This window comes from Berghia stephanieae, chromosome 1 (genome assembly GCF_034508935.2).
Source record: "Berghia stephanieae isolate SIO BIC M18660-M18661 chromosome 1, UCSD_Bste_1.3, whole genome shotgun sequence".
Classification (NCBI taxonomy): Eukaryota; Metazoa; Mollusca; class Gastropoda; order Nudibranchia; family Aeolidiidae; genus Berghia; species Berghia stephanieae.
The window spans coordinates 37,264,517-37,277,016 of NC_088360.1; the positions used below are offsets into that span (position 1 = coordinate 37,264,517).

The window sequence follows — 12,500 nt, forward strand, 5'->3', positions numbered from 1 at the left end:
TGAAATGATCAGTTCAAATCCAGCAGGTTTAGATCATGTTTATTGTTGTCATTATTTCTCCTTTTTGTTGTGTTTTTTTCTAATCGCAAGATGGACTTGTAACGAATACGTTTTTGGATATTTTGATAAGCAGGAGGTACTCATTAACTTGAAAAATTCTGCTATTTTCGCATCGATAGTACTTGCTGCATAAGTGGACTTTCAGTACCTGCAACATTACAAACTTTGACATGATTTATTGACGTGACCTAGATAATTGGAAAGTTGGACAAACAGTGGAAGAGATAACACTTGGTCGAAAATTTCAAGCACCGTGCAAGGTCTCGAAATTTGACCACGATTTTCACTGACGTTTGTTCTGTCGTACACTGACAAACCGCCTCTATATTTTGGATAGAAAACGTTTACCATATTATTATCCGTCGACTAAAATTAACCCCAGCTTGTAACAAATTCGTAATCTGTGGACCGAAGTCACAAGTTTATGAATTTATCAGACGTTGGGGGTCATTTTAGTCGATCAACATAATATTGAATAAAAGCCTTTTGGGCAAAATGTAAAAAAAGGCTTTTTGACAGAGCATGGTTCAGATGTCACCTTTGCAAACGTGTATTATCGCGCACAACTTTGTATAACATGTGTATATACAGATAATTCGGCATTTGTGCACGTTTTAAATTATATTAAGTGCAGCAATGGGATGTTTTTACTTTCAATCTTATTGAATCGTGCTGTATTATTGGAGATCACATCAATCATCAAGTGATAAAACTTATAACTGTTGATAGCCATACTTTGGAAAAATCCGTTTTTAATCATTTGGCCAGAAAACTCGCCCTTCAAATATCGACGAGATTTCTTGCCAAACTATTAAATACGAGTTTTCCTATAGTACGGCAGTTAACTGGTTAAATAGTATTCTTCCTTATTGTGGAGCTCAGTTACAAACGTTATTGTGTGTAAAAGAACATTTCCGTTTGTGACTTTCTAGCAATTTGCCAAGCATATTATTTTGAAAATTGCATAATTATTTACACCGCTTGTGAAGGTTATGAGCACACTTATAGATAGTATGCAGATGACGTCACTCAGGCCTTTGTTATTGTTTTTGCCATCCGCGTTTGTGAGTTGTTCTCACTAAACTGTATTAACCAGACTATAAAAGTTCATGGTTACACAGAGTTTGTGTGTTGGTCCGTTATACTTCCGGATGGCAATGTTGTGAACTCCTTGGCCAAGCGCATTCTATCTATATGAAGGTACGCTCAATGCCACACCTCTAAACATCACGGGAGTTTTCTCATTGGCTAAAAAAGGTAATAATTTGTATCTGAAGTAGTATTTTCATATCAAAGAATCAAAGAACCAAACTCATTTAATGATGTTAACAAGTCAATAACCTTAATTTTCTTCATTTTGTATAGCTACTTATTCTAAATTAAGCAAAACAAAAAATAATAATAATTAAATCATTGTGCATTGTTATAAATAGTAACTCTTAACCATCCATTGTACATTGTTATAAATAGTAACTTTTACCCACCCATTGTACATTGTTATAAATAGTAACTTTTACCCACCCATTGTACATTGTTATAAATAGTAACTTTTACCCACACGTACACATTTTTTAAAACTTTTAGTACACCTATTTAATTTTCCTCATGCTCTCGGACAAACATTTATAAAACACACACACAAACACACACACACACATGCATACAAACACGCACACAACACTTACTCGCATTTTCACACACATCACACATACATACACTCACGTTTCATTTTTGTTTAAATTTATGTTGTTATTGTTTTATGGTATTGTTGCCTTTCCGATTATTCGTGCGGGTATGTGATCTAGTGGTATGACAATCGCTTTCGGATCGGAAGGTCCTGGGTTCGAGCCTCTCTCGGCGCATAGTTGAGTCCTTGGAGAAGGATTTTTACTCACATTCTATCACCGCACTCAGGTGTAAAATGAGTACCTGGCCGTTAACAGCGTTGTCTCTGTCCGAAAAAATTGTAACATCGTCTAACAGGCGTCATGTCTCGTCCTAAATGTTAAATGTTGCTGTTGGCCAGCGGCCCCTTGTAAAGCGCTTTGAGCACATTTAGTGGATATTGCACTATATAAAAGCTCATTTTTTCCCCATTATTCGTTAAGAAGGTCGATTTTTACAAATTATTGTAACCGTAAAGCAATGATAAAAATGTATTTGTTATTATTACAGCAAAAAATACATTGATAGCTTGTTTAACTGTATACATGAGAAATGCATTTTGTTCGGATTACTTTATATAACAAACATAACATAACATAACATAACATAACATAACATAACATAACATAACATATCATAATAAGGGTTGTCTAGACCAAATGCCGTTAATGGTGAATCGTCTTCTTCCTCGTTTTTGTCAAAGTAGAACACTTTCCATCTCAGACGTTTCAGAAAATGTTCCATTTTGTTTAAGAGCTCTTTCAGATATGTGTATTTGTTTGGGTTGGGGACGTTTTTCATCGAGAAGTCTACGGTTTTTCTCTTCATTGTTGTCATGTTGTGAGTGGTGTGTTGGCTACTAGTACCGAGAGTGCACAACTTTTCGGGGCGTAATATTTATGAGTGTGGGTGAGTTCTTGTAGATACTAGAGTGCTCGATTACATAGAGCATGTCAAATAAATAAGGATATATAATGTATGTGTGTATGAGAATTTCTTGCCGAGCGATGAAACCATCTGCTACATACTTTCATAAGAATGCAAGGCTTACTTCGGAAATCACTGTCTTTGATTTATATATATATATATAATATATATATATATATATATATATATATATATATATATATATATATATTGCATGAGATTAATGGTGCTTAATGTATGAATTGCATTGAATCTCAACGTTTAATCTGCTGTTTTTGTGAATGCAAAATTTTCAAAAGCCGCCAATATCTGATTTGTTTGATTCATCCACTCAATATGATATGTTTGTTGCCTTGGATAGAACATTTTATATTAAGAGGTGAATAATCGGATTTTAAGTTCGATAAAATATAATCAACTTTAGTAAGGTATTAAAACCGTATTATGTCGGCGTCATTCATGTGGCAAAATGGGGTTTATTTCATATATGACCAGAAATTTAGAGTTTATTTGTTATGACATTGAGAGAGTATGTCTACTGATTTCAATCAAACATTAAAAATAATTAAGTAAGTTATCTGTTGAGCAATACAATCCATTTTCTATATATCTAAATCACTCCAAGTAATACTGGCTGGAGGTTTTGATTCACAATTTTTTTTTCAACCTTAACATTTCGTATTTCATTAATCTGATCATTTTTGTTTAAACTTATATTTTGCATTAAACAATCCTGACATTACACCAAATTGAGGTTTGTCACGCATATGAAAATCTACCAAATTTTCACAGCGTGTAGGTTAAGCGTTGATCTATATTTTTATAAATGTTACATATAATTATTTTATGGTACAGAGAATACTACAATAATTTGAGAATCAATTCTTTCTTTGTTTACGAATCCCAATATTATGAGATGATAAGTTTGGGATTTAAAACACATTGGTTTTTCAGATAAATGTCAGAAAATCTCAGAATGTGAATATAATGATACAATAACAACAACTTTCAATGACGATGTGATAAAGTTATGTCCTTTGTAAACGAAAGCAATTTTTATATTAAAATTAATATTAGCTTGCTTTCAAGTGTATAGTAATTTGTTGTATATAATTAAATTGTATTTTGCGCACAGAACGTCTTTCTATGAGCAGTGGGTAATGGTCGGCCGTGCCCCAAAGAGAGAAGAGGGTCAAACGCCCCTGCATCATTCGAGCCACAACAATGACGGGAATAATTTCATGGATGAACCAGAAGGACGATGTGGATATCGTTCGTGTCAACCACGGTAAAATTTTCATTCTTAGTCCACTCTATATGAAAACCACCATCTTTAAGCGGTTTTATGTCGGGATGAACCAGGATGATTGAAATGACATGAATAATAACGAATGTGAAATGAGGTGTTCATTATCAGAAAGAAAAAATACAATTTCATACATTGGAAATTTAAAAAAAACATACATCAGAAGCAATTCATATATTTTATCAATTCTGTTCTAAAATCATCTATAATCATTTGATGCAATTTTGCACAATTGTCAACAAATCGTAATAGGGAACACAAGTGTGATTTCAAAAATAAAATGGTTTCAACCTCATTGGATGTGTAAAAGCACACTTCCAGAGGACTGAGATACATACCTTATGCAATTGATCTTCTGGTTTCAGAGTGATGACATCTTATGTTTTAGTCTAAGTACACGCTGGTCGTCAATAAAGATCATCCATCGTCGCTCTTTTACGTCCCATACTCCTAAGAATCTGCCTATACACTCTGCCACCTTATGATTAAATGTGTAACCTATATATTATTAGTCCTCAAAAGGACTGGTTACATTTTTTTAAAACGTGAGCTTTTATATATATCACAATATCAACTAAACATGCTCAAAGCGCTTTACAAAGAGTCCCTAGCCAACAGCAACAGTTAACATGTAGGACGAAATATGACTCGTGTCAGGAAATATAAACAAATAATTTTCGGATATAGACATCGGTAAACGGCTACGTGCTCATTTTACGCCTGAGTACGGTGAGAGAATGTGGGTGAAGAGCCTTTTCCGAGGACTCAACAATGCGCTCAGAGCGAGACTCGAACCCAGCACCTTCCGATCCGAAGGCGAGTGTCACAAAACCACATAGCTGCACACGTACATACACTCTTCCAAGAATGTTGGAAGTGGAAGAGAAGAAAGTGTGACGTCACGACTTCTCTGCCTTGTTTGTGATCTGAATTTTGCAAAAGGATTTAAAAGCTACAAGTCACCCACTTTTGGTAACAACAAGAGATGAAGTGAGTAGAAAAGTGCCAGAAGACAATAGTCTGAATTAAAAATTCACCCACTTTTGGTTCGGTTCCACGGTTCTAGTAAACCTGTCTAGATTTCATAGAATATCCATGTATTTCTGTGGCTTTTGTATTTAATTATATACTTTTCTTTTAGTAATGGGAGAGGAAGGAAGACATTGAAAATTCAATATTGTGCTTTTTTATTACATAAGATTAATACTATTCTAAAATGTCGGACATTTCTATTTCCAACGATTTCAGATTTCTGAAAGTATTGGGATCTCCAGAAAGCATTTTTCACTCGAATCACAATTGTATTAAATTACACCATAATATATTTCAATTCTACAAACACACCCAAATGTCCTTTTCAGGGCCCTCCAGTTTTTCAATACTGTCCAGTCTATGGCGTTTTTCCAGTGCATCTTTGCTTTCTGGGAAGGTTTTATCGTCAACGGACTAATCAACGTTATCATTTTTGCCTTGGAAATTCGGTACAAGCTCACCAGGTAAACTTTTTAATTGTATATAATTAATTAACTATAATGTACTCTACACATGGAAGGATACATTTCAGAAATTTTGTCTAATGCAATGCCAAAAAAGTAAAAAGGTACAAAATATTGACAAGAATTATTTTGTATCTTAAATAACAGCCCTCTTTGAACATTTTCATGTTTTGGGGAACTATTTCACATAACTCAGTCCATTGCAGGGAATGGTTTTAAAAGACTTCATGATTCTTTGTATTATCCTTTGCTGACTTTCTTTTTTTTTTGTTAAGCACAACTCGAGTCTGATTTGATGGCTGATTAAGATGCATTAATTGACTTGGATGCAGATTTTCATGGCTATACGTTGTACATAAAACAATGTGGAACTAAGTGATACCGTTCAGAAAATCATGCATTTATAACTGCCATAGACTTATCATAAAACTAAGAAAAAGTAACACTCAGAGTTATGAGGTCAACAGGGCCGGAGTTTATCCTGTTTATCTACAGCATCATTAGAATAGTAACATTCGCTTGTTACCGCCTTGAGAGAAAAGGGAGCAGGCACCGGTGTTAGATAAAGATCTGAACAACTGTGTGTATGAAACGGTGTCAGACATAAAAACAGAAAAATACAAGAAAAAAAACATCACAAAAAAATCAGTCTTCCTCGACTGGGGATCGAACCTCAGACCTTCTGATTACCCAAGTGCACCCGCGGCCGATATGAGTCCCATTGCTTATTTATGATATGAGTGTTCTACTACTGAGTTTACACTTCCTGTCGATTACTATAGGATTGTTACGCTTACCTCGTTTTGTGTTGTTTCTACCACAGCAAGAAAATTGGTCTGATTGCCAGCGGGAATGATTTCGGTGCGTTCTTTGTTTTGCTGTTCATCGGACACTATGCCGAAGGAAGGCACAAGCCAAGGATTATGTCCGTGGGGGTGATGTCTATGGCTGTGGGGAGCTTCATTATGGCCCTACCACATTTCATTGGAGGGAACTACAAATATGTTAAATCAGGTAAAAATAATTGTCGGCCTCATCGATGATGACTGTTTTTATTTTAACCACACTACCACGGTTTTATTATATGACACCAGACACCATTCAGTTTGTCATTCAAAAAATGATAATTATCTTATGTTTGTTGTTTTTGAATCATTTTAAATTTTTCAACTAATGATTCATATCTATACACAAGCAATCTGCTTTACCTATACTCTTTCATTTATTGTGTTTTCACGAAAAAAAAATAATTAAAATAGATCAAGTAAAAGGCCACATCCCTATGTCATTCATACTGTTATTTGCTGGTCTTTGCAAAGCTCTTTCTACATCTAGACAAGGACTTTTAGTCACAATTCTAATTTTCACGATCCTTAACTCTCTCATTTTCAGAATTTTCATGAAACTTCACACCCACCCAACACAAAAATAGATTTTTTTTCTACTCAAACAGAAAAGGAACTAGTACATTCTATACATATACTCGTAGTTGTCCAGTGTCTAATTGTTATCGCTATAACAAAGTATTTTCTTTATAATGTGTGATGTACAAAGGATATCAGAATGAGAAAACTATTGGTTGCATCGTAACGAATGTGACGATTTTCCCATGGGTGGTAAGGAGAGAGTTACATCCTTTATGTTGAAACCATGTGCCGCTGTTCTTTGCAAAATGTTTAATCAAGAAAACAAACATTGATATATTTTTTCCTTTTTTTCAGCGTCTCGGTTAGGCCTATCTTGGTTATCTCACACTTATTTTTAAGAATGTGAGAAAAGTTATCCTCTTACTCGTGAAGAATAGTACAGAGCTCGGCCATTGACAAGCCGAATTGTTACGAACACATTGTGCGCGATAAAGATTGGCTCTAAATAGGGTAATCCTTATTGACTTTGGAGGATACAGCTTAGTCTAACATTGTGTAATCGGATTTTTGGTTTCATTCCAACAATCAAAATGTTTGATTATTGATTATATGAGTTAAGGTAAAATACTCACAACATCTGCCAGACGGATATAACGTACTAACACACAAAACTATGTGTAACTTTAAACGTTTATAGTCTGATTGAAATGATTAAGTGAGAAAAGATAATTAAAATGGCTGTCTAAAATAATAACAAAGAGCTATGGCGTTAATTTCGTTCCATCTATAACAATTGCAAACGACGAGGTGTCTCTCTGACCGGATGAATGGCTCGATTAAAATGTGAATGGGGGGCCATCTTTCTATAGATAGTGACTAGAGATTCTAAGTGTTAGTGTTAGCACTAAAAGGGTGACTAATTGGATACTTTTACATTAAATAAAAATAAAAATAAAATAAAATTCCCTTTATTCATCCCCAAGGGGAAATTTGTCTTTAGGGTCTTTTACAAGGGAAGACTGGAATAACTCAGGCGTCAGTCGCCGAGCAGCGCCGCAAAGTGAGCTAGGGCGAGGTGACATGCTCAAGGCCACACAACGCAGCGGCGGGTGATCGAACTCGGTACCTTTCCGGTAGGAAGCAAAGACCGTACCGCTGTCCCCCATTGATTTGGTTTCATTTAGACGGTCTAGCACATTTAAAAAATAAATGTAGGCTTGCTTGTCGTAATTTGACATAGTGAGACCTAGGAAATGCACTAAATAAGTGTGTATGCTTTAAGCTTATAATAAAATCAAGTTCCGCTCTAGTATCTATATTCTGATTATTATTCTGAAACGTCTTCAGATTGTCCAAAACAGCGCTGCCAGACTAGTATTTATGAAGCGTAGGTGCGACTCTGCCGGACCTCTACTTCATGACCTGCATTGGCTGCCTGTTGAGAAAAGAATTAAATTCAAAGCTCGTGTTTTAGTGTATCGTTGTCTTGAAGGTAATGCCCCTTCCTACCTTTCAGAACTAATTGAAAGATATTCAAAACCCCGCCCCTTACGTTCGGCCAGTGATTCCACAAAACTAGTTGTCCCTCGAATTCGGAAAAATGCTGGAATGAGATCCTTTTCTCATTTCGGACCCTCTATTTGGAACGCCTTACCGCAGAGCATTCGTGAAAAAGAATCTTTGTCTATTTTTAAACGTTCGCTTAAAACATATTTGTTTCGATTTTAGTAGATGGTATGAGAAGCAAGATAGGTTTGGTTTGTGTTGTGTGTTGTGTTGTGTGTGTGTATGTGTGTGTGTGTGTGCTTGTGTGTGTGAATGAGTATGTTTCAGCCAAAGTAATTTGTAATTTAAGCGCTTAGAGTCTGGTGTCTCGGAGTTATAGCGCTATATAAGTTTTCAGCATTATTATTATTATTATTATTATTATTATTATCCTTCTATTTTGCACACTTTATTTAAATTTTGAGATTGTCCCTTTTGCTTTTAGACGCTCAAAATGTCACAGACTGCTCTTATGGACATTGCGGATCCAAAAAAAAGCAAAATCTTCTTATATCAAAATTTCTGTCTATTAACCTATCTATCTATCTTTCTATTTCTTTCTTTATTTATTTCTCTATCTATCTATCTATCAATCATTCTACCTATCTATCTATCTATCTATCTATCTATCTATCTATCTATCTATCTATCTATCTATAAATATAAATATATATAAATTATAAAAACAAAAACCATAAAATAATAGTGCTCAACTTTTTGATGAAAGGTTATAATCAACTTCTACAATATTGTTTCGAGCATTCGCTCTCATCAGGAAGTGAAAGTGAAAGAAGATTGTTGTGTTTATCGTACTTTTGCGGCTTCGCGGTTATGGTGGTTCGTAATTACATAAAAGGTGTCTGTTTCTATGTCTGAATGAAATGTGAGTTTGTTTTTTCTTCTATTGAGTGTTGCCATGTTTGGTTTTGTGATGATGTAGGATTTTTCTTCCAACCAGAGGTTGCAAATCATAAAAGAGGGGGAGTACGACTGTGCTCTGGAGATGATTTTCCATGTAATGCTGTGTTGTATGTTTTCTTCTTTGAGGTTCCAAATGTGTTCGCTTAGTGTAGTAAAATGTCGTTTGTGTATGTTTTTGTTATGCAGGTTGTATCTGGTTTTGAATGAACACTCAGTGAGGCAATTGCCGTTTAGTGGGCATGTTGCTTGGGTCCTGCAGTTGCATTTTTTTCTCTAGGTTGTTGTTAGGCTGAGCTGGTTGTGATAGTTTTCGTTTGTTGTTGGAGGAAATAATGTTTTGTGTGTTTTGTTTGGCATGCAGGTGTATCCTATTTTGGTGGTGTTTTTGTTCATGATGGGGTGTATGACGTGACCTTGGGGGAAGCATTTTTGTAGTTGATTGAAGAATTTGTTACCGATAGAGGTTGTCACATTCTTGCTGTAGGGTGGTTTGATCCATGTTATATTTCGTTTTCTTTGGCGTTTTTTTCGTTGAGGTGGTCATAGCCACCTGTAGTGCGTCTGGGTATGGTGGGATTGATTCGCTGAATATGATGTTGTTTGATAAATCTAATTATCTATGTCTCCTTATTATTGCATTTTAAATCTCTTTACACTACAGATATGACTAGCTCAATGCCATCAAATGTATGCCTCAACCAAACGATGCTTGGTTCAAATTCCACCAGCTGCCCGGCGGGATTAGAACCAGAGGAGGGGGACTCTTGGGCCTACCCTTTGTTCCTTGTGGGGCAGATCTTCCTAGGTGTAGGATCGGCCCCCATGTTCACCATTGGCTTGACGTACTTAGATGAAAACAGCAAAGCCAAAATGACATCATTATATACAAGTATGATCATACGTTATTAAATGTCAATATTAACGTCTCAAAACGATTGTATGTCAGAGTGAATCATGCACGGAAATGAATTTACAATTAAAATTATAAGAAATATGAATTTAAATTTATTTTCTTTTTGCAATGTAAAAACATTGCATTTATTCCCCGCCACGTCGAAGAGAAACTAACCCCAAATTTCATATTTAGTGAAGCTATAATTTCAATGTCTAGCACCTAGGTTCATCCCGACTTAATACCACTATGAGACGGTGGGTCACACATGTGACCAATTTAGTAAACAAGTGAACAATTTATGATTCCTCTTCTTACTAGCCAGCTATTTTCTTGGTCTCAAAGCCATTTATTGGATAATTCATCAGATTTGCCCAATCTGACCAGTTTATCGTTGATAAATGTTTGTTTTGATATTTATCCTGACTTTCTAAGGAATTTCACATTTCCTCTGGTCATTTTTGATTCATAACATACTTTACTTGAATTAAAACATAAATATTGAGTGTGTGTGTGGGGGGGGGGGGGGGGGGAGGGAGGTTGATGTACGTCACATTCAACAAATCGTTGATTGGATGCAGTGGTTTCCTCACTAGCGTGACTAATTCCACATTCAATATGGGCTTTATATTGCTCAATCAGGTTTGAAATGCAGTAATAAAAGTCGCCTATGACAGCTTACATTTCTATCAGGGTATATGGTACCCATAACACTCAAGCTTGGTTCAATTTATTTTTAACTGGTTGATTTGCTGTATTTGTTTTATTTGTTTTTTTATTTTTTTAATAGATTTGAACGAGTTATTTATCAATTGACTCTTTTGGTCGTTCCAATATTTATGTATTGAAGTATCAATAACCTCAGAAAGCAATGAAATAGATTGTTTCAGAGAGTAAGTCGAACATACAACCGTATCAATTGGTACAAATCTCAGGTATCTTACAGCACAGGGACAATACGTTCTAAAATCTGGCATGTTGCCGATTCTTAAATATCTGGTGCTTTTACCAAAATATTTTGCTCTAATCAGCAGTCCAAGATTTTCTCTGCTTAATTTTTGCCGATACTCAACTTTTGTGAAAGTCGTATGTGAATGAGTCATGGCGCTTGGATGAAAATGCAAAAGCTAATACCTAATTATGTCGTAAGCATTGTGTACATCTATAAGTATGCATTGCCTCGGTCAACTCGGAAAAGATCAAATAATTTCAAAAGCAGAACATCGCACATGGATTTTACTGTAAATAAATATTTAAAATATTGTTTGCATTACACGATGATAAAAAAGAAAAAAGCGCTAAATTCTATATCTGCCTGAGAGACATGGATTCCTGAAAACTGGTCCTTCTCAAGACTAGAGAGCCACTTGATCATAATATTATTCGCTCTTTCCAAAGGTTCATGACCTCCTTAAGCAATGTGATTGACCGTTGAAAACCCAACAAGGTATAACATTAGACATAATATTTGATTGGTGTCTTTGTTGGCTAAAACCATTGACAGGAGAGAAAGGCAATTATGCGCGCGCGCGTGTGTGTGTATGTGTATGTGAGCGTGTGTGTGTGTGTATGTGTGTGTGTATGTGTGTAGGAGGGGGAGGGGCGGTTGATTTTTCTGTAACCTGCTATTCCATAATTGCATGTACCATCATACCATTTTCCGAGAGAAAGTAACGCCTTTGAGACACATCATTCTGATGTTCTCTGGACCGTAGTCTGGAAAATTTTAAATTGTGGCCAGATAAATTGTTCTTATAATATCGACCGATTAAATGACCCTAAATCGATCGATATTTGAAGAACGAATTTTCTGGTCAAAATACATGTTTTTTCAGATTGCGGCAGAATTATATAACCCTCGATTCGCATCGCTGTTATTGCTCTCTTTAAAAATCTTAGATATTACGTGTATTTGATAAGCATTATATGATAAAAAAAAGCAGTTAAAGGTTGTTTTTTTTAAATAGGATTTTATGTAGTGCAATATGCACATAAGGTTTAAAGTGCTTTAAAAATGGCCTTGAACTAGAGGCTTGCAGGTCACAAGCCGAGTGTCATGCTACTCGACCACAAAGCAGCACAAAATGTAAATGGCAATTCAAAGGTAACGCCATGCTCTCTACCACAGAGTTTTTTGTTATTTGCAAGCCGGGAAGTAATTTCTTGGACATGTTGTCAAATAATGTTGACATGTGATAAAGATGTCAGGATCCAGTGCCTTATTCTATTCACCCCCCCCCCCCCCCCGCCCTCCATCCCTCTTACCCCCCCCCCCCTTCTACTGGAATTTTGTCAAAGTGCACCCTTCCCTCTTCTATTAC

At 35.6% G+C, this 12,500-nt stretch overlaps 1 protein-coding gene across 2 annotated transcripts in view; it reads left to right on the forward strand.

Moving 5' to 3' along the window:
* The window catches only part of LOC144973359 (solute carrier organic anion transporter family member 4A1-like), a 41,138-nt gene that overhangs the window by 5,194 nt on the left and 23,444 nt on the right, over positions 1-12,500 (forward strand). Inside the window, exons 1-6 of one of the 2 annotated variants that reach the window (XM_078915690.1) lie at positions 687-763; positions 943-1,317; positions 3,788-3,940; positions 5,320-5,454; positions 6,278-6,468; positions 9,949-10,176. In XM_078915690.1, the coding sequence (XP_078771816.1) occupies positions 3,813-3,940; positions 5,320-5,454; positions 6,278-6,468; positions 9,949-10,176 (682 nt within the window). In that variant the 5' untranslated portion in view covers positions 687-763; positions 943-1,317; positions 3,788-3,812. Of the gene's footprint in view, positions 1-686; positions 764-942; positions 1,318-3,787; positions 3,941-5,319; positions 5,455-6,277; positions 6,469-9,948; positions 10,177-12,500 lie in introns of those variants that run through there. The other variant, XM_078915701.1, reaches the window with a different exon arrangement.